Source organism: Martes martes, assembly GCF_963455335.1.
Source record: "Martes martes genome assembly, chromosome: 17".
NCBI classification, from domain to species: Eukaryota; Metazoa; Chordata; class Mammalia; order Carnivora; family Mustelidae; genus Martes; species Martes martes.
This window is the reverse complement of record NC_137905.1, coordinates 57,639,083-57,665,005: the sequence shown is the minus strand read 5'-3', so window position 1 is coordinate 57,665,005 and position 25,923 is coordinate 57,639,083. Positions and strand designations below refer to the sequence as shown.

At 47.2% G+C, this 25,923-nt stretch overlaps 1 protein-coding gene across 9 annotated transcripts in view; it reads right to left on the bottom strand.

The window, feature by feature from the left end:
• ZNF667 (zinc finger protein 667) overlaps nucleotides 1-25,229 on the bottom strand; it is a 31,812-nt gene extending 6,583 nt beyond the window's left edge. Inside the window, exons 1-6 of one of the 9 annotated variants that reach the window (XM_080827756.1) lie at nucleotides 20,347-20,564; nucleotides 18,334-18,418; nucleotides 16,160-16,265; nucleotides 9,944-10,035; nucleotides 8,304-8,430; nucleotides 6,504-6,596 (exon numbers count right to left, since the gene is read on the bottom strand). In XM_080827756.1, coding sequence (XP_080683882.1) covers nucleotides 6,504-6,596; nucleotides 8,304-8,430; nucleotides 9,944-9,976 — 253 coding nt within the window. In that variant the 5' untranslated portion in view covers nucleotides 9,977-10,035; nucleotides 16,160-16,265; nucleotides 18,334-18,418; nucleotides 20,347-20,564. Of the gene's footprint in view, nucleotides 1-6,001; nucleotides 6,597-8,303; nucleotides 8,431-9,943; nucleotides 10,036-16,159; nucleotides 16,266-18,333; nucleotides 18,419-19,931; nucleotides 20,005-20,346; nucleotides 20,806-22,458; nucleotides 22,611-25,129 lie in introns of those variants that run through there. The other 8 variants (XM_080827754.1, XM_080827755.1, XM_080827757.1 and 5 more) reach the window with 8 other exon arrangements.
• Nucleotides 25,230-25,923: the final 694 nt, after the last annotated feature.

The window sequence follows — 25,923 nt, the reverse complement described above, 5'->3', positions numbered from 1 at the left end:
CAAATAAATAAATAAAATCTTTAAAATAAATAAATAAATTAATTAATTAATTAAAAAAAAAAAAGAAGAACATATTATGAGCAACTATACGCCAGCAAATTTGACAATCTGGAAGAAATGGATGCATTCCTAGAGACATATAAACTGCCAAAACAGAACCAGGAAGAAATGGAAAACCTGAACAGCCCCATACCCAGTAAGAAGATTGAAGCAGTCATCAAAAATCTCCCAACAAATGAGAGACCAGGGCCAGACGGCTTCCCAGGGGAATTCTACCAAACATTTAAAGAAGAATTAATTCCTGGAGCACCTGGGTGGCTCAGTGGGTTAAAGCCTCTGCCTTGGGCTCAGGTCATGATCCCAGGGTCCTGGGATCAAGCCCCGCATCAGGCTCTCTGCTCAGCAGGAAGCCTGCTTCCCTTCCTCTCTCTCTCTGTCTGCCTCTCTGCCTACTTGTGATCTCTGTCAAATAAATAAATAAATAAATAAAATCTTTAATAAAATAAAATAAAATAAAGAAGAATTAATTCCTATTCTCCTGAAACTATTCCAAAAGATAGAAATGGAAGGAAAACTTCCAAACTCATTTTATGAGGCCAGCATGACCTTGATCCCAAAACCAGACAAAGTAGTAATTCTCTCAAAAAAGAGAATTACAGACCAATATCCTTGATGAACACAGATGCGAAAATTTTCACCAAAGTACTAGCCAATAGAATCCAACAGTACATAAAAAGGATTATTCACCACGACCAAGTGGGATTTATTCCAGGGCTGCAAGTTGGTTCAACATCCACAACTCAATCAATGTGATACAATACATTAATAAAAGAAAGAACAAGAACCATATGATACTCTCAATAGATGCTGAAAAAGCTTTTGACAAAGTACAGCATCCTTTCTTGATCAAAACTATTCAAAGTGTAGGGATAGAGGGTACATACCTCAATATCATCAAAGCCATCTATGAAAAACCCACAGCGAAAATCATTCTCAATGGAGAAAAACTGAGAGCTTTTCCGCTAAGGTCAGGAACACGGCAGGGATGTCCGTTATCACCACTGCTATTCAACATAGTAATAGAAGTCCTAGCCTCAGCAATCAGACAACAAAAAGAAATTAAAGGCATCCAAATCAGCAAAGAATAAGTCAAACTCTCACTCTTTGCAAATGATATGATACTTCATGTGGAAAACCCAAAAGACTCCACTCCAAATCTGCTAGAACTTGTACAGGAATTCAGTAAAGTGTCAGGATATAATATCAATGCACAGAAATCAGCTGCATTTCTATACACCAACAGCAAGACAGAAGAAAGAGAAATTAAGGAGTCCATCCCATTTACAATTGCACTCAAAACCATAAGATACCTCGGAATAAACCTAACCAAAGAGGCAAAGAACTAGGAGCACCTGGGTGGCTCAGTGGGTTAAAGCCTCTGCCTTCGGCTCAGGTCATGGTCCCAGGGTCCTGGGATCGAGCCCCACATCAGGCTCTCTGCTCAGCAGGGAGCCTGCATCCCCCTCTTTATCTGCCTGCCTCTCTGCCTACTTGTGATCTCTGTCAAATAAATAAATAAAATCTTAAAACAAAAAACAAAACAAACAAACAAACAAAACCCAAAGAGGCAAAGAACCTATACTCAGAAAACTATGAAGTATTCGTGAAAGAAATTGAGGAAGACACAAAGAAATGGAAAAATGTTCTATGCTCATGGACTGGAAAAACAAATATTGTGAAAATGTCTATGCAACCTAAAGCAATCTACATGTTAATGCAATCCCTATCAAAATCCCACCCATTTTTTTTTTCAAAGAAATGGACAAATAATCCTAAAATTTGTATGGAACCAAAGAAGACCTTGAATAGCCAGAGGAATGTTGAAAAAGAAAGCCAAAGTTGGTGGCATCACAATTCCAGACTTCAAGCTCTATTACAAAGCTGTCATCAAGACAGTATGGTACTGGCACAAAAACAGACACATGGATCAATGGAACAAAAAAGAAAGCCCAGAAACAGACCCTCAACTCTATGGTCAACTAATCTTTGACAAAGCAGGAAAGAATGTCCAATGGAAAAAAGACAGTCTCTTCAACAAATGGTGTTGGGAAAATTGGACGGCCACATGCAGAAAAATGAAACTGGACCATTTCCTTACACCACACACAAAAATAGACTCAAAATGGATGAAGGACCTCAATGTGAGAAAGGAATCCATCAAAATCCTTGAGGAGAACGCAGGCAGCAACCTCTTCGACCTCAGCTCAGCAACTTCTTCCTAGGAACATCACCAAAGGCAAGGGAAGCAAGGGCAAAAATGGACTATTGGGATTTCTTCAAGATCAAAAGCTTTTGCACAGCAAAGGAAACAGTTAACAAAACCAAAAGACAACTGACAGAATGGGAGAAGATAATTACAAACGACATATCAGATAAAGGGCTAGTGTCCAAAATCTATAAGGAACTCATCAAACTCAACACCCAAAGAACAAATAATCCAATCAAGAAATGGGCAGAGAACATGAACAGACATTTCTGCAAAGAAGACATCCAGATGGCACAGACACATGAAAAAGTGCTCCACATTACTCAGCATCAGGGAAATATAAATCAAAACCACAATGAGATACCACCTCACACCAGTCAGAATGGCTAAAATTAACAAGTCAGGAAATGACAGATGCTGGCGAGGATCCGGAGAAAGGGGAACGCTCCTACACTGTTGGTGGGAATGCAAGCTGGTGCAGCCACTCTGGAAAACAGCATGGAGGTTCCTCAAAAAGCTGAAAATAGAGCTACCCTATGACCCAGCAATCGCACTACTAGGTATTTACCCTAAAGATACAAATGTAATTATCCGAAGGGGCACGTGCACCCGAACGTTCACAGCAGCAATGTCCACAATAGCCAAACTATGGAAAGAACCTAGATGTCCATCAACAGATGAATGGATAAAGAAGATGTAGTGTGTGTGTGTGTGTGTGTGTGTGTGTGTGTATCTCTATAATGGAATACTATGCAGCCATCAAAAGAAATGAAACCTTGCCATTTGTGACAATGTGGATGGAACTAGAAGGTATTATGCTTAGGGAACTAAGTCAATCAGAGAAAGATAATTATCATATGATCTCCCTGATATGGGGAAGTTGAGAGGCAATGTGGGGGGTTTAGGGGGCAGGAGAGGAATAAATGAAATAAGATGGGATCAGGAGGGAGACAAACCATAAGAGACTCTTAATCTCAGAAAACAAACTGAGGGTTGCCGGAGAAAGAGGGTACAGAGAGGGTGGTTGGGTTAATGGACACTAGGGAAGGTATGTGCTATGGTGAGTGCTGTCAAGTGTGTAAACCTGGCAATTCACAGACCTGTATCCCTGGGGCTAATAATACATTATATGTTAATAAAAAAATAAAAAACTTAAAAAAAAACTCACTTTAGATATGAAGACACATAATTAAAGTAAATGAATGGAGAAAAATATACCATGCTAACACAAATCAAAAGAAAGCGGAGTAGTTATATTAATTTTGGACAGACCAGACTTAAAATCACTGAAAGGTATCATGGAAAAAGAGGGGGCATTATATAATGACAAAGGAATCAATTCTTCAGAAGACATAACAATTCTTAATGGGTATATGCCAAACAACAAAGCATCAAATTACTCTATCATAGTTAAGAGACTTCAACACTCCTCTCTCATAAATGAACAGACCGAGTAAGCAGAAAATCAATTAGGGAACTCAACCATACCTTCATTCAACTGGATATAACTGGCATCCATAGACCACTTCATTCAACAATAGGAGAAGTCACATTATTCTCAAGCTCACAGAGAACATTCACCAAGATGATCACACTCTGAGCCTTAAAACATATCTTAATAACAGAAATGACATAATGCTCTCAGACCACAGGAAAATTAAAACTAGAAATCAGTAACAGAAAGATCACTGGAAAATCCCTAACTACATCAAGATTAAATAATGCGTTTCAAAACAACACATGAAATCACAAAAGAAATTTTTAAATATTTTGAACTAAATGAAAATAAAAGAGAACTCTGGGGCTCCTGGGTGGCTCAGTCAGTTGGACACTACTGATTGTTTCTTTTGACACACAGATGTTGCTACAAAGCAACAGTAATTAAGACAGTGGGGTAGTGGAAAAAAGATACCAAGAGAACAGAATAGAAAGCCACGAAATATACTCTTGCATATCTAGACAAATGATTTTCAACAAGGGAGCCAAGATTACTCAATGAGGAAAGGGCAGTCTCTTCCACAAACAGTGTTGAGAAAACTGGATTATTTATATGCAAAAGAATGACCTTGGATTGGACCGTTACCTTACACCTTATACAAAAATTAACTCAAAAAAGATTAAAGACCTAAATGTAAGACCTAAAATTATTGAACTCTTAGAAGAAAAGGTTTAGGATATTAGATTTGGCACTGCTTTCTCAGATATGATACCAAAAAGCACAGGCAAATAAAAACAAAAACAAACAAAAAAACCCAGACAAATGGGACTACATTAGCATGTCAAAAGAAACAATCACAGTGTGCAAAGGCAACCATTGGAATAAGAAAAAATAATTGCAAATCACCAGGTAAGGGACAAATATACAGAATATATGAAAAACTATAACTCATCAACAAATAACCCTATTTTTAAAAATGGGCAAAGGACTTGAATAGACACTTCTCCCAGGAAGATAAACACATGGCCAATAAACACATGAAAAGATGCTCAACCTCACTAATCACTAGGGAAATGCAAATCAAACCTACAACATCACCTCATGCCACTACCAAAAAAACCCAAAAAATCACAAGTGTTGACAAGAAGTTGAAACACCTGCATACTGTTGGTGGAAATGACAGATGGTGCAGCCACTATGGAAAACAGTATGGAGGATCCCCAGATAATAATAAATAGAACTAATTAAAGTAATAACAATAATAATAATAATAATGATAAACAGAACCATGATATGATCCACCAATCCCCACCTCTGGGTACATATCCAAAAAAAATTGAAATCAGGATCTTAAATACCTATCTGTACTCCCGTGTTCACTGGAGCATTATTCACAGTAGCCAAGAAGCAGAACAACCCAAATAGCCATTGATAAAAGGATTAAAAAAAGTATGATATATATAGTGAAATATGCAGCCTTAAAAAAAAAAGAAAGAAAATCCTGTCACATGCTACAACATGGATGAACCTCAAGGGCATTATGCTCAGCAAACAAAGTCACTTACAAAAAGACAAATACCGTATGACTCCATTTATACAAAGGATCCAAGGTAATCAAAATCAGAGAAATACAAAGAAAGGTGGCTACCAAGGGCTAGGTGGAAGGATGGAGAAAGAATCAGTGTTTTGTGAATATAGTTTCTGAAGTTCTAACAAGATGGAAAAGTTCTGGATATCTGTTGCACAACAATGTGAATATACGTAACTATATACATACATATATATATATTTTTTAAAGATTTTATTTTTTTTTTATTTGACAGAGAGAGAGATCACAAGTAGGCAAAGCTGCAGGCAGAGAGAGAGAGAGGTGGAAGCAGGCTCCACAGTAAGCGGAGAGACCGATGCGGGGCTTGATCCCTGGACCTTGGGACCATGACCCGCGCCGAAGGCAGAGGCCCAACCCACTGAACCACCCAGACACCCCAACTATATATTTTTAAATGGTTAAGATGATAAATTCAATGTCATGTATTTTTTTACAATTAAAAAAAACTCAGGGCTGCCTGTCAGTTAAGAGTCTGACTCTGTCTCAGGGCCATAAGTTCAAGCCCCATGTTGGGTTCCATGCTAGGTGTGGACCCTGCTTAAACAAAACAACAACAAAAAAAGTCATAAAACTGTTAAAATAAGTAAGTAAAAGTAACCTAACCAAAGAGAAATCTATCAGAAAAGGGAATGAGTTCTTAGAAAGTAATCAAAATGAACAGTTGTGGAAAATGTTTTTCTTTTTTTTTAAGAATGAAGAAAATGATGCAAGTTTGAAATTACCATGAGCAATGCTGTCATGAGAGAAGGCGGAACATGCCGAGGCAGGGAATGTGATAGGTGGGGATGAGGCATTAAGAGCTGAGCTTCTGACACCAGACTGTGGGGTTCAAACCCGGCTCTGCTGTCACTTCCTAGCTGGGCTACCTTAGGCAAGTCACTGAACATCTCTGATACTTGGTTTCCTCATATATAAGACAGGAACAGTAATAGTACTTACCGTACAGGACCGGGAAGAACCTATACTCAGAAGCACGTCTGGTACACAGGAAGGGTTTATTAAATGTTGGTTATTCTCCTTCTGGGGGCTCACACTAAAGAGACTAGAATTTATTCTTTACCAGCCTGGGGCCTTTAAGGTATGGAAACTGGCAGTTTGCAAACACCTCCAAGAGGCCACCCTCTCAGGATGGGAGGGTACACTTACGACGGTGACACGTAAGCCTTGATTCTCGATTCTCAGTCACTCACCCACGCCCCGGCGCTTCCTCACTGGCTCCACCATCCAAGGCGCTCTCCCTTTCTCCAGCAAGGTGATCACATTTGGCCTCCGAAAGGAAAGTCCTACATTCAAGAAAAAACATCAGAACTGAGCATGACATGGATGCACAGACGTCAGAGCCAAGCCCCGTGTCAACAGGAATGAGGACTGAGGAGCACGAAAGGAGCACAGAGGACGTGAAGGGCAGGCAGAGGAAGAGGAAAGTTCAGTCACAGCAAGCAGAACCGCTCATTTCCAAGTCTACAAAGCCAATTATGCTCTTGAAAAATCAGACCAGAAACTCCGGAGGCTGGCTATTAAGCTGCCGCCTGCCCTTCAGCTCCCAATCCCACCCTTCTCTGATCTGTTTTGTGTGCAGGGGTTGGGGCTCTGCAAACTACGCTTCTTCACCAGAAGCTCCCTGTCAGCATCCATCAACAGGGGCTCTGCTGGTTTTAATTCTGCTTCTTTTTTCCCCACACTCATCCTGACCCTTCAGGAGTGTAAACAGACTAGTCAACACACCTCTCCCTTCAGGAGTCTGAATCCCTTCCTCTAAGTCCTAAACCACCCCACCCCAAATCTCCCCTTGTATCCCTAGCCCAAGGATGGTGGCTGCATCCCGCGGTTACCATCTCTGCATTACCTCTGTCTACTATTTTCCTTTTAATCATGGCTGTTAAGTAGATTCTTCCTATTAAATTCTCTTAAAACAACCAGATGTCCTCAAAACATTACATATATAATTACTATATGACAGCAATTCCACTCCTATGTATATACCTAGAAGAAATGAAAATACACAACCACACAGAAACTCATACGTTAATATTCACAGGAGCACATTCATAATTGCCACAGAGTGAAAAACCGCTCAAATGCCCATCAACTGATGAATGGATACACAAAATGTGGAATACTACTGGCCATGAAAAGGAAGGGGGTACAGATAATATGCTATAACACAGATGAACCTCAAAACTATAATGTTAAGTGAAGGAAGCCAGACACTAAGGATCACATACTTTTTTTTTTTAAGATTTTATTCATTTATTTGTCAGAGAGAGTGAGCACAGGCAGACAGGCAGGCAGGCAGAGGCAGAGGGAGAAGCAGGCTCCCTGCTGAGCAAGTAGCCCCATGTGGGACTCGATCCCAGGACTCTGGGATCATGACCTGAGCCGAAGGCAGCTGCTTAACAACTGAGCCACCCAGGCGTCCCAGGATCACATACTTTTGATTCCATTTCTATGAAAGGCCAAGAATAGAAAAATTTATAGACAGAAACCAGATTAGTATCTGCCTAATCTAGAGGAATTAGTGGGCAAGGGGGAATGAAAACTGATTGTTAATGGATATGGGGTTTCTTTTGGGATAATGAAAATGTTCTAGAACTGACTGGTGATGGATGTACAGTTCTGTGTATACGTTAAAAACCACTGAATTATATACTTTGTATGTATAACATATGAATTATACACAAATAGAGCTTTTTAAAAAAGATTTTATTTGACAGAGATCACAACCATGCAGAGAGGCAGGCAGAGAGGCAGAGAGAGAGAGGAAGAAGCAGGCTCCCCACCGAGCACAGAGCCTGATGTGGGGCTTGATCCCAGGACCCTGGGATCATGACCTGAGCTAAAGGCAGAGGCTTTAACCCACTGAGCCACCCAGGCGCCCCACAAATACAGCTGTTAAAAAACAAAACTGCAGTGGCTTCTGTTTTCCTAACTAGACTAATTTATGTCCCACAATGGGTTGGTTGTGGATTACAGGGTGGAGAGAGTCTTACCGACAGAGACCAGGTTCTGGTAGTTCTCCAACATGACATCTTCATACAGGTCTTTTTGAATGGGGCTCAGCCATTCCCACTCCTCCTGGGAGAAGTAGATGGCCAAATCCCCAAATGTCACTGGCACCTGAAACAGAAAATCACATGTCGTTTCACCACTGGTTTATGCTTCCAAATGGCTGGAGACAACAAGGAACTTGTCCCACACATGGGAGACACATGGTACCAGGAATCTTCAGGAAACATTTGACCTTCTGAGGCCAAGAGCAGCAGGTGCATTAAATAAAACATAACACAATACAATATAATGTAGCTATTATTAAAAACTATGTCCCATAAAAAGCAGTACCAACCTGGATTTACTGGACACTGACAAAGGAAAGGCATTTTTCTAAGCTCCCTGCAGGCACTGACTCACGTTAGCCAGTGACCACAGCACTGGTGAGAGAATCACAGCAATGTTACAGTTCAGGAAGTGGGAGACCCAGAGACGGGAGCGTCACTTATGGAAGGAAGGTCCACAACTAGTGAATGGAGGACCCAGAGTTCAATTTGGGCAATTTGGCTTCTGATTAATGCCCCTAATTACACACTCTCTAAAGAGCCAAAGGGCCAAAGGTTCTTTGTAGATGTAACCAAGGTTACTGATCACTTGACCTTAAATAGGGAGATTATCCTGGATTATCTAGGCGATGATGTAATCACAGGAGCCCATAACGGTAGGGAAATTTTCTGCAGCTGGAAGAGGGGAGTGGAAAAGGAGTCAGAAATCTGAAGCCTGATTTGATCTGCTATTGCTGGCTTGAAGATTGTGGGGGGGGGGGGAGTGGGCATGTAGAAAGCAGAAGAAACTGACTATGCTAATAAACAGTGAGTTCTGAAGAGACTCAGATGGGACCCGAGCCTCAGGTCTGACCACACAGTAAGCCAACACCTTTTTTCAGCCTTGTGAGACTAAAAGCAGAGGACCCAGCCATGCCGCACGATGCCTGATCTCTGACCCACAAACCGTGCGCCATAAATATGTGATGTTCTGAGCAGCCAAGTTTGTGGAAAAAGCGTTTGTTAGAGAACTCGCATTCACGATGCTTATTTTAGAAAATCACTTCATCATCTAAAGTGGTGAAGCATGTTTTTTAACAGAAGCTTGACTCACTGGCCTGATTGCAAAGAGCCCAATCTGAATTAAAGGTTATGTGGAATCTCTGAAATCAGAGAGATCTCCTCCTTGTAAGCACGGGCTCTACAGATACAAACAAAGAGACATTAACAGATTAACTCTAGAGCACAACCTCGAATGCTCCTCTACCTCAGCAGATGCTGCCTGGGCACTCCTGTCTACCCTGAGAAATGACGGTGGCTCTCCTTTTCCATCTAGGAACAGCCGAGGCACACAACCTGGAGATGCTAAATAAATAGGCGAATAGCCACATGCACACTGAGAAAAAGGAGAGGAGGGCGCTGAGGGGTTACATGGGTTGCTGGAGCTCTTCTCATCCTCCTACCATCCACGGTTGATGGGAGGAAACAAAGACCAGAACTTGGATGGGATTCTGTCAGGCAGGAAGCTTCCGTGGAAGGAAAGCAAATGACCCATGTCTTACAAGATGGAACTTCCTGCCAGAACAGTGACTATTTACCTTGGACCTGGACTTCCCTCGCGCAGCAGGCATCCTTTCCTCCCCCTTGAGGGTCCGCACTGGGAGAAGGGCAGAGTGCAGAGAAGGTGGCGCTGTGGGAGAAGAGAAATCATGAGGATAACGGGGCCTTCTGGGTAGTTCCAGAGTCTCTAGGATAGGAACTCCCTGGTCCGTTACTCTGGTCACACAAGCATGCTCAAGCACACATACACACAGGTGCATAGACACACATGAAAGGAGGTCAGAATATCTTCTGCAGCATTCCCGACCCTTGTCAGGGAAGGGGCAGAGCCAATGCTATCTGTTTCCAAGCTCACAGAAGGCTCCAGATCAGGAGGCAAATGAAACACGAAGACAGCTTTCCATCTGTTTGACACTTGCTGAGTGTCTACCTTGTGCCAGGCATTGTCCCAGGTGCTGAGGAAAGAGCAGAGTTTGACCAGAATTACCAGCTCCCTGTACCTCACACTCCACCAGGGATGGCAAGTTCATACAGAACAGTGTCAGCTGAGATCACTGCTATACAAACAGAACAAAACCCCCCCCAAAACAGCGCAGGGGGTAGAGAGGTGGTTGAGGGAGGCTTCTCCAAGGATGCAATACCGAGTCGAGGTGCGACTGTAGTACAAGTGTCAGGCACTTGGATGCTTGGGAAAGAGCTTTCCGGGTAGAGGTACAACAGGTGCAAAGGCCCTGCAGCAGGTGTGTAGTTGGTGTGTGGAGGGAAGTAAATGGTGTGCTTAAGCAGAATGCGTGAGATGGAGAGTTCTGAGATGGGGGACTCTTGAGATGACTGAGTTCAGGAGGGGCCACATCACGAAGGGGTTGTGGGCGGTCTGGAACTGATCCTAAGCATGATAAGACATCACCGAGGGAGCAGGAGTCTGAGGAGTGGCGTATGTGACTTAACATTTAACAAAATTTGGTGAGTGGCTATGTGGTGAACACACTGCGGATGCTGGTGAGAGGTGGAGGGGATGCAAGAGCCGAAGAGGCAATTCATCAGGCACGTATGTGTAATCCGACAGGGAAATTCGGTGGCATGGACCAGGCCCCTCTATCACTGCGTCACTCTGCACCTATGCTGTTCTACATGCATTAGCTACTGGTGACAACTGAATTCTGGAAATAAGGCTACTGCAACGGAGTGTTTAATGTTATTTAGTTTCAATTAATTTATTACTCAAGTCTTAGTAAAATAATAAATATTAAAATCAACGAATTAAAATTAAATCTAAAATTAAAAACTGATCCTCGATTTAATTACTGTAGAACTTTGAAGAATGTTTGAAATAACTGGGTGTGTGAATCTACTTTTCCAATGATAAGTTTTATGAAATTTAAATACAGATCAAGAAGCACCCACACTTGGTATCTGCCCAGACCTCATCTATGTAGCTCACCTATGTAGCTCTTCATCTGTACCCTTTACATAGCTCAGTTGGTTAATGTTTGCCTTCGGCTCAGGCCATGATCCCACCGTCCTGGGAATGAATCCCATATTGGGCTCTCTGCTCAGTGGGGAGTCTGCTTCTCCCTTTCTCTCTCCCCCTGCTTGTGCACTCTCTCTCAATAAATAAAAAAATACAGATCAAACAGTAAAAATTAAGTGTCTGAGTTGAGGTGTACTGCATGTGTAAAACACAGATTTCAAAGACTCAGTATGATAAAAATGTAAAATATTTCATATTTTTGTTTATATAGATCACAAATTGATGTTTAGGATATATTAAGTTAAATAAAATGTGCTAAGATTAACTGTAACAACTGTTTCTTTCCACCTTTTTCAATGTGGCTGCTAGAAAATTTAAAATTTATGTCTTGCATTACATTTCCACAGGATAACACTATACTGGAGTCTATACCATTCTATTGCCTCATTTTCTTCATAGCACAACCTGCCTCCCTACAACACCTTACGTTTGTGTTTGTGTGGGGACAATCTCCCCCACCTTGACTTGGGCTTCCTGAGAGCAAGCTACTTTGTTTTATTCACTGTTCTCCTGGGAGCTGAGAATGTGCCTGCACAGTGGAGTGCTCAAGAAATTCTTGTTGACTGAATCAATAACCAGTCCAGAATGCTTCCTGGCATGATGAAACTGGGCTGACATTTTATGTCAACATCATCTTACAGAGAAACATTTCTGCTAACAGTCATTTCAGCTCTCTAAATTTGTCTTTTGGAGAAGGCCAGGGTCTACAGAAGGCAGAAATGGAGTGTACTTTATATATCCCCTTTTTGAAAAATTTGAAATCTAGAGAAAAGAATAGTATAATGAGCACCTGATTCCTTTTCCACCAAATGTTAACATTTTCCTTTTTTTCTGCAATCATTTCAAAGTTATAAACACGATCAAAATTCATGTCTAAATGGTTCAGCACATACCTCTAAAGAATGCCATCAACATACTTCAGTGCCAACAACATTGCAATAGTGAATATGTCATAAAAATCTTTTGATTTTTCTTTTCTATTTTTTATTTATTTATTTGAGAGAGAGCACAAGCTAGCACAAGTGGTGTAAGGGTCAGAGGGAGAAGCAGACTCCTTGTTGAGCAGGGAACCTGATAAGGGACTCAATCCCAGGACTTCAGGATCATGACCTGAGCCAAAGGCAGACATTTAACAACTTAGCCACCAAGGCGCTTTTGGTGATTTTTCTATGAAAAAAGTACAGTAGCATACAGTCTGGAATATGGAAATATGCATATTTCTCTCTACAGATTTTTTTTTCTATCTTGAGGGTGGAGTTAGGGAGGCCAAATGAAACCAAGACCATAATTGTGTTTAGAATTTGAGAATGGGTATGTTTTAATTCAAATGCAAGTCCTAAGATCACCCTATACTGCTTAAAGGAACCCAGTCAGAAGAACATTTAGTTTATCATGCTTCTCTCTTTACAAAGAGAAAAGCAGTAGTAGTAAGCAATAGTAATAATACTAAGACTAATACTAAAATGAATACTGAGTGCTTAAACATGCGAGGTATCACTTTATTAAGATTATCATTTAATCCTCACTCCACTAACACCATTTCCAGGAAAATGAAGCACAGAGCAGGGATCACTTGCTCAAGGTCATAGGGTAGAAAGTGGCAGAGCCAGGATTCAAGCTGAGGTTAACCCAGATACCCTGCTAACCCTCTGGGTCAGAGGGAAGGGCTGTATTAAACACATCACTCTGAGGGCACCTGGGTGGCTCAGTCCGTTAAGCGTCTGACTCTTGATTTTGGTTCAGGTCATGATCTCTGGGTTGTGAGATCGAGCCCCACGTCAGGCTACACATTCAGCAGGGAGTCTGCTTGAAATTCTCTCCCTCTAGCATTGCCTTCCCCACACTCTTTCATACTCACTCACTCACACTCTAAAATAAATCTTTAAAAAAATAAGTAAACACATTATGCTGGACTCAGACCACCTGGGTGTGATAACTCTTTTCATTTAGGTGTGCTACCATGGGCATGTTACTTAACCTCTCTACCATTTTCCTCGCCTGTTAAATGAGAACAATACAGAACTCCTGGAATTGTCATGAGGATTAACAGAAGTTGAATTAAGGTCCTACATCTCTCTCCTTCCTCACGCAGCCCTCCTTGACAGTCCCGGAACGTGCTACCACAGCCCTGCCTCAGTTCCTCACTCATTTTGCTCTATGCTCCGATCGTACTTCTCTGCCAGTCTCACCCTGACCCTTCTAATATCACTGCAACCTGCCTCCCACCCTCCTACCGATCACTCTCAGTCTCTCTTGTCCAGCCTTGACTTCTCTCTTCTCCATAACTCTGATCACTAATGCTCTATTACTGAGAGAATAAAAAAGGTGTATATTGGTCTCTGCCCCCTTCCTTGATAGCACAGAACTGCTAAAATGCTTGTAAATTGATAAGTGATAAGAACACTAGAAACGTCTCTTGTTCTAATGAGGTGACTCTGGGTCGCTCCTGGACAGGGTCTGGTCACCAGAAAAGACCAAGCCACGAGTAGAAGCTTGAAATTTTCCACCTCACCCCTGCATCTTCCAGGAGAGAAGCTGCAAATGGAATTAATGATCATGCTTCCAAGAGGAAGTCTCCACAAAATCCCTCTAGTATGGGGTCTGGAGAGCTTTCAGACTGGTAAACACATCCATGCTGGAAGGGCAGCCCACCCCAAATCCACAGGGACAGAAGCTCCCGCATTTGGTACCCGCCCAGACCTCATCTATGTAGCTCACCTACGTAGCTCTTCATCTGTACCCTTTACATAGCCTTTAATAAACTGGCAAATATGTTTTCACTCTGTTCTATGAGCTGCTCCAGCAAATCAGCTGAACTGGAGGAGACCGTCACGGGAACTTCTGATTTGTAGCCATGCTGCACAGAACTCGTGGGTAGCCTGGGACCTACTGTTGTGATTGGTCTGTGAAGCAGAGGGGCAGTCTCATGGGATTGAGTCCTAAACCCATGGGATCATGCACTATCTCCAGGGAGACAGGGTGGTTAGAACTAAGTTAAATTGTAGGACGCCCAGTTGGTGTTGCAAAATTGCCTCATGAGGGAAAAACCCCACACATTTGGTATCAGAAGGGCCGTGCTATAGTGTGAGTAAAGGACACACATGGGGAAAGACTAAGTCCTTCCCCAAAACACTACATAACTTGTTTGTTTAGTCCATCTGGCGCTACAGTCTGTCTCCATCCACTTAAGTGCACACCCCAAGTGCTATGGTGTGGTGCCTTCACTTCTTCAAAGAGCTGTCCCAGGCCCCCTCAGGTAGGGAAGAGGCCTCTTCAACCTGAGTGCAGTTCTTTGGGTGGGATCCTAGTATCATGGTCAGTGCTCAGCTAAGGGAAGCCGAATTTATCATTATTGTTATTGTTAGGGTGGGGTGGGGCCAGTGCTGTGGGCTGTGTCTAGGAAAGGCTGAGTCACTGTGCTGCCCCCTTGCTCTGGGAAAGTGCTCAGGTGTGTGTGTTGAATATGCTCATCCCTGGGTGACAGCATCACCTCCTTAGCTAATAAGTACAAGAATGAGGGCTATACAAAATTCTTTCATTTTTTTAAAATTTAAGACAGAGAAAGAGCGCACAAGAGGGGAGGACAGTCAGAGAGAGAGGGAGAAGCAGATTCTCTGCTGAGCAGGGAGCCCAAGGTGGGGCTCAATCCCAGGACCCTGAAATCATGACCTGAGCTGAAGGCAGATGCTGAACTGAGCACCACCAGGTACCCCGAGATATTTTATTTAAAAATTTTTAAAAAAATATTTTATTTATTTGAGAGAAAAAGAATATAAACAGGGGGAGGGGCAGAGAGAGCAGCAGACTTCTACTGAGCAGGACGCCTGATGCGGGGCTCAATCCCAGGACCCTGAGATCATAACCTGAGGCAGCCACCCAGGCACCCCTGTACTAGATACTTTAAACAAATCACATGATCTTCTTCCATCTTTAGAGAAAAAAGGAACCTCAACATGGACCTGCCTGTTGCCACACAGCTTTAAGTAATGGCACCTAGGCTTCAGCCCCTACCAACATGCAGCACAATCTGCCCTCTTGGTGTGATACAGGAGTCTATACGTGTCCACTCTGGTGGGGTTTAAGAGACATCAATATGGCACCACAGTTACGAGATGTTTACCTTTGTTATATCAGAGTGGCCACAGGACTTGGGGAGATTCATGTTAAGGTTGAGGAGTTGTGACTCAGTAACCAACCAAGTGGTCTGGCCTTCCATTCTGTGACTGTGCTGAGCAAGGCTACCCTCATGCAGAAAGCAGGGACAAAGGGGCCTACCCAGAGTCTTCAGAGGCCTGAATTCTCTCCGCATTAGACTCCAGGGCAGGGTTATCTGGGTGATTTGTAGCACCTGCCAATTTCCATGGTGTAAACACTCCCCTGAGGGCCCCACTGTAAGCTACCGAACTCATGTCACTGAGCACAGAACTGGGGAAAGGTTTGTGATCTAGTGTGAACCAGGCCCAGCACTCCACTACCACAAAGTTTGTTAGAACAAAGCTGCATTCTTTGTCTGGGAGTTCTCCTACTTTTGACTAACATCCCCAAACTGTAACGGTAATGCCCAGTTCTGTGGTCCAGGACAGAACCCAAAGCAGCTTTATCATTATAGAAAACTTCTGCTAGTTGATTCTGCTTCACTTTCAAACATGCACATGACTGGCATCCTACATTATAATAAATCTGAGCTTGTATTGATAAAAACATCATACTTTAAACTACTCACCAGTCAATTACATCCCTTGGCTTTTCCCTTCCAATTCCTCAGGTAGAACGGATAATTGCAGGAAGTGGAATCGTGTCCATCTTGTGGTTTCTCAATGCTGTTTGCACTAACCCCAAATTAGAAAACCACAATTATTCTGCCCACAGAATAATTTTCTCTGAGAAACTCAGCACTGCTGGGGAGGAAGGAACAGCAGTTTGATATTAGATAATTCTGGATTCAAAATTTGCATCTGCCAAATATGGGGGTAAAAAAACCCTTAACTGTTAAACGTTTACATGAGCTACCTTTACAGGAGCTATCCTCAGCAAGAGGCACACAGTAATTTCTCACCTTCCTTATCCCTTTTATCTCAATATACACCAAGCATCCAAAAGACCAAGGAAGCCTGAAACCCACTCAAGAAGGCTGTGGGTAGAATTCTCATACAGTGCAGGCAGGAGAGAAACTAGTACAACCTCAGTGGAGGGTAATTTGGCAAATCTTTGAAAATTAAAGGTACACATCCCCCTAACACAGTAAACCTCATTTCCGGTACTGTGTTTAGAAGTCCTTGCATGTGGATAAAATGACACACAAAGGTATTCATTGTGGCAAGGCTTGTAGGAATAGGCAGTTAAGGTTCTACAGTTAAGGGCATGAGCCTGGAGGCTGTCTGGGTTCAACTTCTAACTCTGCAACCCTTCTCTGGTGAACTCTCATGTCCTCTCTAGGCCTCTGCTTCCTCAATTGGCAAATGGGGCAAGTAACAATGACTCCAAAGGGCTGTTTGGAAGATTAAATGAATAAAACCACGTAACACACTCAGAGCAATGCCAGTGCTTACCAAATACAAATTATCAAGAGACTGGAAATAACCAAAATACCCATCAATAGAAAAATGGCTAAGTGCTTCTCCCTCTCCTTCTGCCCTAACCTACTTCCTCCCCCGGCTCATGCAAGCTGGGTGCACGTGCTCTCTCTCTCTCACAAATAAATAAAATCTTTTTTTTTTTTTAAAGATTTTATTTTTATTTATTTGACAGACAGAGATCACAAGTAGGCAGAGAAGCAGGCAGACACAGAGAGAGGGGGAAGCAGGCTCCCCGCTGAAGAAGAGAGCCCAACGCGGGGCTCAATCCCAGGACCCCGGGATCATGACCTGAGCCGAAGGCAGACACTTTAACCCACTGAGCCACCCAGGCGCCCCAAATAAAATCTTTAAAAAAATAAGTAAAGGGGGACCTGGGTGGCTCAGTGGGTTAAGCCTCTGCCTTCGGCTCAGGTCATGATCTCGGGGTCCTGGGATCGAGTCCTGCATCAGGTACCCTGCTCAGCGGGGAGCCTGCTTCCCCCTCTCTCTCTGCCTGCTTCTCTGCCTACTTGTGATCTCTATCTGTCAAATAAATAAAATCTTTAAAAAAAAATTTTTTAAAAATGAGTAAGTAAAAACTTTCCAAGGTGATGCTAATAAGAAGCCATAATTCTTTTTATTTTTTAAAGGTTTTATTTATTTACATGGGAGAGAGAGACATAGCACAAGAGAGAGGAGCAGGAGAGGGAAAAGCAGGCTCTCAGCCGAGCAGGGAGCCTCACATGGGGCTCGACCCCAGCATCTCCAGATCATAACCTGAGCCGAAGGCAGACGTTTAACCTGAGCAACCCAGGAGCCCCAGGAAGCCATAGTTTAGGACCATTATGCCAGTCTCTATGAGCCTCAGGGGCCAGGGCAAAAGATCAGATCCACCCCCGCCCCCAAACCCAGACCTTAGTGCTGATGGAGAAAAGTCTGTGATAAGCTCAAAGCCAAACTCTTGGATTCCCTGATCAAAGGATACCACCAAGTCACTGCTGGTGGCCCTTTCCAGCTTTGGGGTTGAATGAGATGGGAAATCTGGGTTGATCCTGTGCTTAGGCCATAATCCCTTCAGCCTGCTGTACTTCTCAAACCACTTATGACTGCTCAACATAAACTGAATTGTCTTCTTATCAAATGCAAACTCCAGATGAGTAGTAATCTGTCTTGCCAGTTAACTAGCCCAGTGCCTGACCCATGGCAGGCCACTACACCACAGAGTAAGTAAGTGAAGCCTCTCAGAGCCCACGCAGACTGCAGACCACAGACACTCTCTCACCTAGAGATCATCATCCCTTTATCACCTCTCTCCTCCAGCCCCCCCCCCCCATCCTCTCACCTTAGTAAAGTCCACGGTGTGCCCTCATCATGGCTCTATACACCAGTGGTTCTCAACTGGGGTGACTCTGCCCTTCAGGGGACACCTGGCAACGAGTGGAAACATTTTTGCTTTCACAGCATGCGGAGAAGGGGGATGTGCTGCTGCCATCTGGTGTGTAGAGACTAGGGATAAGGCTAAACATCCTACCACAGGCAGGGCAGGCCCTCCCCCACCACCATATACCCACCCCTAAACAAAAAAATTACCTGGCCCAAAATATCCACAACGCAAAGAATGAGAAACCCTGGTCTGACACAGAAACATCTCCGATTCCTGTGTTATTGGGAAATACTCCTCCTTGGGCCCTGCTACTTCCCAACCCAGGATATTCAGCTCACAGGCTCCCCGGGACATCTCCATCCTGCAAGATCCCGGACTCCTGGTCTCCCCTCCCACACCCCACTACTGCCCTCCCAGGAACCCGACCAGAAAATTCTGGACCTATCTAGCCTAGACTTTAGGGTTATTTTATACGATCCTGAAACCTTCGCTCTGGGCTCAACTTCTGCTTTTCTTCCCGGGATCTTGCTCTCTAGGTGGGGGTGAGCTCCCTGGGGTCATTGTTTAACAACCAAGCACTCACTCACGTGTTGCTCACTGCCCACAAGGCTAAGATCACTACTACTACCATCTCTGGGGAGAGAAACGAGAAGCGGATTTCCGAAACCTCTCGGGAAGCTGCACGAGTGCTGAGTGACGGAACCCGGAGTCCCCGGTTACAAAGGAGAGGAGCGGCCCCGGCAGCCACAGGTCCCCGAGGCCACGTGGGCCTTGCTCTCCCTTCCCGCCCACACGGAGGCAGCTGCGCTACCGGGAGCACCGCGCTCCACCGTGGGGCCTTCCTCTCAGGCTCTGAGACCGAACCGCCCCGGCATTCAGCACCGCGACCCTACCTCCGCCCCCGAATCTCACACGACACCCGGCGCTACGACCCACGGCACCCACAGGTCGGGGTCGCACCTGTGTCACTGGCTGGCTTCTCCCGCGCTGGGCCGCCCGCTTCCGCGCGCCCTGCCTCTCACCGAGGGGCACTCGGGCCTCCCCCCGCCCCAGCCCGGCGGGCAGCACGCGCAGGGCGCAGAACCCTCCCGCCGGGGCAGAGACGCCAGCGCAACCCCACAGGCGTCCCGCACGGCGAGCACCGGCCCCCGGCTCTGAGGCACCGCACGAACGCGCTCCGCCAACAGGAGCCTCCGTGCCGCCTGCACGCGCCCGCCGCCCGCGCCCGCCGGCGTCCGCTCCCGGCTCCCAAACGCCCCGCGCCGCACAGGGAACCCCACGGTCCCGGGACACGCGCCCGTTCCCACACCTGCCGTCCGTCTCCCGCACGCAGCCGCCACCACGCATCCCGAACAGTGCCGGCCTCCACCGCGCACGCAGCTCCGGGCGCGCAGCTCGAGCCCCGCGTCACGCCCCCCACCGTCCCGGGCCCAAGACCCCGCACCACCCCCGACCTACCACCCCGCGCCGCCTCACGACCCCGCACCGCCTCACGAGCCCGCGCCACCCCCGACCCGCACAACCTCACCGCCTCACAGACGCGCATTCACACTCACCTCAGGCCTCAGGGGTCGCGTCCGGGTAGCGCCCGCTCCAAAACCTGCGCAGCATCCCGCGCCCTCCGCGCCTGCGCACTCTTCTCCGTAACCCCAGACGCTCCCGCCGGCCCCGCCCCCTCACACGAGCAACACGTAGACCGGCCGCCGGCCCGCCCCCTGGGCGTCCCCAAGAACGCTCAGCCCCGCCCCTAAACAAAGCCACGCGGCGCGCACGCGCTCACTCACCTCTCCCGGGACCTTCCCACAAGCTTGGCTTGAGCCCCACCCCCCCGCCCGCCCACGCAAGGCACGTACGTAAGCACAGTCGTGCAATCAGAGCGGCCCTGGGGGCGCCGCCGCACGCGCCGCGCCAGGCCCCGCCCCTGCACCATCCCACGCAGCACACAGGGCCGCCCGCACGCACCGACCCTACCGTGCGGTCGGCGGACTCGCTCCTCCTGCTAAGTCACATGGACGCCCTCAGGCGCGGTCTTTCCGTGATCCACCGAACCCAACCCAGCCTCCGCAGCTGGCCACCCTCATCGCGTGCACACCCGCACATGCCCGTCCGGGGGCTTCTCGACCCAGCGCCCTCCCCTCCGCACTGCAGGGCTCACCCGCGGGTGCTGCCGCGCGCACTCGCGCGTGCGCACTGCGAGCTCAGGCTGCACGTCCTCGGGGCCTTCGGGGCTCCGCGCGGTGCGGCCCCGGAGGGCCAAGCCCAAAACGTGCGATTGAGGGACCCGGGCTTGCGCTGGCAGCGATCTGTCAGGGCCACAGTCGAAGTGACCCGCGGGAGGGACGGAGGAGGGATGCTCCTCCAGGCCCGCAGGGAATCCCACCGGCGCCTACGTAGAACGAAGAACCCCAGGGTCCTTTGCGTGGCGCCTCCCCGGCCCGCAGCCTACGTTTCCCGGGAGCGCCTGCGGCGCGCGATGACGTCACGGCCGGGCGCGGCGGCGGCGCCCGAGGCCCCGCCCCTTCGTGGTAGGGGTTCTGAGAGGCGGGGCGCGAGCGCTGCGGGCCCGACCCCGCCGCCTGGGCGTCTGCGAGCGCGAGGCCCGGGGTGGGTCGTTGTGTGTGTCGCGGGGCGTGCGTGCGGCCCGCGGGTGTGCGGACTCTGCCTGCTTTCGCACGACGGCAGAGTGGCTGTGACACGGATTCGTGGGGCCCAGGAGCTGAGCCCCCACCTGAGCCTGGGGCCCGGGCCTCGCGGCGGTGGGGCGGTGCGCGTGCACAGAGACTGCGTGTGTGCAGGCGCGCGCTCGTGTAAGGACGCGCGTGAAACCTCCGTGGTGACCGCGTGTGCAGGCTCCGTTCTTCTCCCCACCCTCAGACGGTCCTCGGACCCCGGCGGGCTCCTCCGCTCAACCGGATTCCGACCCAGGGGCCGGGACGACTCCGACGCCGCGGGCAGCAGCCCAGTGCCCGGGCCCGCGCCCACCCCCGACCAGACGCCGGCGCCCGTCGGAGGTTCCCGTGACCCGCCTCGCCGGCTTCGACCAACACGCGAAGAGCGGTGCACGCGGCTCGGACAAACGTCCACTCACTGGGTCGCCAGCCGTGCTAAAACGGCCGGACGGAGGACGCGGGACGGGGCTCCCGGCTTCGGCCGTGGCGGGGCCTCCGCGTGTTCGCCGGCCTGGAGGGCCCGGACGGAGGCTTCGTTCCGTAGGCACGGCCGTCGGTGGCTGGACTCAGCTCCCAGCCCGTCTCCCTTCCACAGAGGTGGGGCGGGGGAGTGAAAGCTCGAGCCCTCTAGGGCCTTGGTTGGCTCCCCGGACCACCAGCCCCCACCCTGGGCGTCCCTTGTCCCTTCCCCCCACCCCCACTCCCACACTGCGGTGCCTTTAACATGACAAACGACACCCTTCACTCTCTCCTCCCTTAGGAATTCCAAGGGTTTGGGGAGCTCAGCGCCAGGAAGGGGCAAAGGACGAGGACCTACTTCTCATGGCGGAGCGCGATATTGCAGCCTGTGTGGGGCAAACCCAGGGTCTGGGGCTGCGCTGGCCTGACCCGAGGAGTGAACGAGTTCCCGGGGCTAGATACTAAGAGGAGATGTGTGAGGGACGAATTTTTGGATTCCCGATTGTGTGACGAGGCAGTGGTGATATGAAAATAGCAGTTACCAGGGATTATTGTTAGGACTTTTACTACCACCCCTGCTGCTAGCACCTAGCACGTCACAGTCCCTGGTCAAAAGTGTCATTTCCTCCTAAGGTTTTTGTTTTGTGTTTTTAAGATTTTATGTATCAGAGAGAGAGTTCATGAATGGAGGTGGAGGAGGGAAGGGGGAGAGAGAGAGACGGAGAGAGGGAGAAACAGACTCCCCCCTAGCAGGGAGCCCAGTGTGGGACTCCATCCCAGGACCCCAAGATGGTAACCTCAGTTGAAGGCAGATCCTCAACCGACGGAGCCACCCAGGAATCCCACACTTAAGGTTTTATTTAATCCTTTTCACCCGACTCAGAGTTGTTTCTACTGAAATCTCTGGTTTCCAGGGGCATAAATGGAGGCACAAGGAGGTTAGGAAAGTACTCACCCAAAGGCACAGGGCTAGCAAAGGTCAGAGCTGATTTCCGAATCCAGGTCCTGGGGACTCCAAAACCCCTGTCCTGTTCACCCCTTCAGGGGTTTTTTTCTTGGAGGAAGCCGCTTCTTGAACAGGAAGATTCTTCTGCACACCTGCTGGTGCTGGAACAAAGGGGATGGCCAAGAAAATCAAGAAAACCTGCAATCTGTCAGTTCTTCTGTATTTTCCTTAGACCACCTCCCAAGAGTGAGTATCATTCTTTCTGCGGTTTAGGAAAACTTTGGTGGGAAAGTTTGGGAAGCCGTGCACCGAGGAGAGCTTTATGAATCCGGACACTGCGTGGCTATAGAGAAACCAGAGGGCCAGGGCTGAGATGTCCTAAATCCTGGTAAGGCCCTGTTCCGCCCGCTTCTCTGAATGAGGCAGCCGTCCCCCAAGAATCCTGTGATCGTGTGGAAGGCAACAAGCTCCTACCGGAGCCAGGCCCACAATCCATTCTGTGTCTTTTGTTCTGTTGGTTTCTCTCTGGCCTCTGGAATTCGGCTGACACCTTGAAGCTAACACCTGCTGTTGGGGAAGGTGCTTTCCCTCAGGAGTTCACCGAGGGGGGGGGGGCATCCACAGGCCCTGAGGCTGCTAAGTGAATTCGGGAATGAAGGCATGAATAAGTAAATCCTGATGGTTTAAGCGCACAAACCTGAGCTTCAGAGACTGCGCAATTTCTTAACAAATGAAATTTTGAGAGCCCTGGGTTCAAGCCAGAAATTTCCGGCACAAAGTCACAAGGATATTCTAGAGCTTGATCTTAAGCCACTTTTGTATTTCATTTATTCTTTTATTTATTCAATATATTCTTTAGTTTCTATTATGTGGCAAGTATTTTGCCAAGCTGGTATGAAATAGTAGAATCATAACTAAATAGAGGTGGTCTCCACAGTCGTGGAGATTGATGTAGGAAAGATGTTAGGGCTCAAAGCCAATGTCCAAGAAAGAATTCCTAAGACGTCTTTGGTGCAAAAAGGTGGTTTTATTACAGCATGGGCACAGGACCTGTGGGCAGAAAGAGCTGCCCTGGGGTGGGTGGGGAGGCGCCTGGCTGGCTTAGTGGGTGAAACATCTGCCTTTGGCTCGGGGCATGGTCCCAGGGTCCTGGGATTGGGTCCTGCACTGGGCTCCCTGCTTCTGCCTCTGCCCCTGCCCCAAATCATGCTCACTCTCTTCTCTCTCTCAAAAATAAATAAAATCTTAAAAAAAAAAAAAAAAAAAGGAAAGAGCTGCCCTGGGGTCAGGAGGAGTGGCTCATTATATACTTTCAAGTTGGGAGGGAGATAGGGATAGTCTAAGTCTCTACAGAATTTTGGAAGCAAGAGGGGCGCCTGGGTGGCTCAGTGGGTTAAAGCCTCTGCCTTCGGCTCAGGTCATGATCCCAGGGTCCTGGGATCGATCCCCGCATCGGGCTCTCTGCTCCGTGGAGAGCCTGCTTTCTCTTCTCTCTCTGCCTGCCTCTCTGCCTACTTGTGATCTCTGTCTGTCAAATAAATAAATAAAATCTTAAAAAAAAAAAAAAAAAAAAAAAAAAGAATTTTGGAAGCAAGATTTTCAGGACTTTCAGAGGGCTAGCGATTCTTAAGAAAAGGCCATTTATTACCGTCTAATAAAACCTGAGTCATGAGACCCTTCAGATCTATATTGGTGGGTCATACGCTTGGGAGATGAATGCCAACATGTATTGGGGGGGGGGTCTATGTAGAGATAAAGGAAGTTTCCAAAAGAATTTTTTTTTTAAGATTTTATTTATTTGACAGAGAGAGAGAGACCGTGAGAGCTGGAACACAAACGGGGAGGTGGGGAGGAGGTGGGGAGGAGGTGGGGAGTCGGAGAAGCAGGCTTCCCACTGAGCAGGGAGCACGATGCGATGAGGGGCTCAATCCCAGGATTCCAGGATCACGACCTGAACCAAAGGCAGACCCTGAACGACTGAGCCACCCAGGCAGCCCCCCAACGGAATTTTTGTATGTTAAAGGAGACTTACAGGATGGGGGGCGGGGGGGGGAGGGGGTCAGTCTAGTAGGATTGCCTTTTCCGCTTAGCTAAGTGTCAACATGCTGGCAGCTGAGTTCCTAGAGGAATGGCACTCCGCCTTTTTCAAAGACTTGTCAGGGGGCTGTAGGTAATAAGGAAATTCAGTAATTTTTCTTCTGCCTTTGTTTCTCACATCAGAACTATAGAAGAAAGCGTTCTGGAGGATTCAGGAAAGGAAAGAAAGGATGTCTCTTTCTCTGATAGAAGAAAGTCCTACATAGGGATATGCCAGTCACATGTAGCATCTGCGGCTTGTCTGAGAGGACGTGCTGCCTCCGGCCCAAGAGAAGGCCCGTGTAGTCTCTCATGCCGGCTCTTCCCGGGCACTGACTCACGGAGCCTTTCAGCCAAGGGTAACAGCTGCCTATTTTGAGACGTTTTGTTGTGTGATAAAAACAAACTCACTAGGGGCGCCTGGGTGGCTCAGTAAAGCCTCTGCCTTTGGCTCAGGTCATGATCCCAGGGTCCTGGTATCGGGCTCTCTGCTCAACAGGGAGCCTGCTTCCTCCTCTCTCTGCCTGCCTCTCTGCCTACTTGTGATCTCTGTCAAATGAGTAAATAAAATCTTCGAAAAAAAAAAAACAACAACAAAACTCACTCGTTTTAGAGTATCAGTCAGGTGTCCCACCACGTGTCGCCGTCGACATCTGCAGTCACACACTTGGTTTCTTTACACCTGTCCGGGGCAGATCAGCAGGAGAAATTACTGCTCGCCCGAAACGTTCTTAAGCAAACACATGGGCATACCTTTGGGCCACTGCACAAATGCGTCCCATAGCATTCACTCTTTTTGTTTCCACGTTCCGTCCTCCCACATCCCCCCATAAAAATTAATTTTACCTTGGTGCGCCTGGGTGGCTCAGTGGGTTAAAGCCTCTGCTTTTGGCTTGGGTCGTGATCCCAAGGTCTGGGATCGAGCCCCACATCGGACTCTCTGCTCAGCGGGGAGCCTGCTTCCTCCTCTCCCTGCCTGCCTCTCTGCCTACTTGTGATCTCTGTCTGTCAAATAAATAAATAAAATCTTTTTAAAAAATCAAAATTAAAAAAAGAAAAAGGATGGGGCGCCTGGGTGGCTCAGTGGGTTAAGGCCTCTGCCTTCGGCTCGGGTCATGGTCCCAGGGTCCTGGGATTGAGCCCCGCATCGGGCTCTCTGCTCGGCGGGAAGCCTGCTTCCTCCTCTCTCTCTCTCTGCCTGCCTCTCTGCCTACTTGTGATCTCTGTCTGTCAAGTGAATAAATAAAATCTTTTAAAAAAAAAGAAAAAGGAAAAATAATTTAAAAACAAACTAGATATGTAAACATAAAAACAAAATTATAAACCTATGTATACATGTCTATAGAAAATGTTTCATATCTAAAACTTATATACAACTTATAAAATTTATAAGTATGA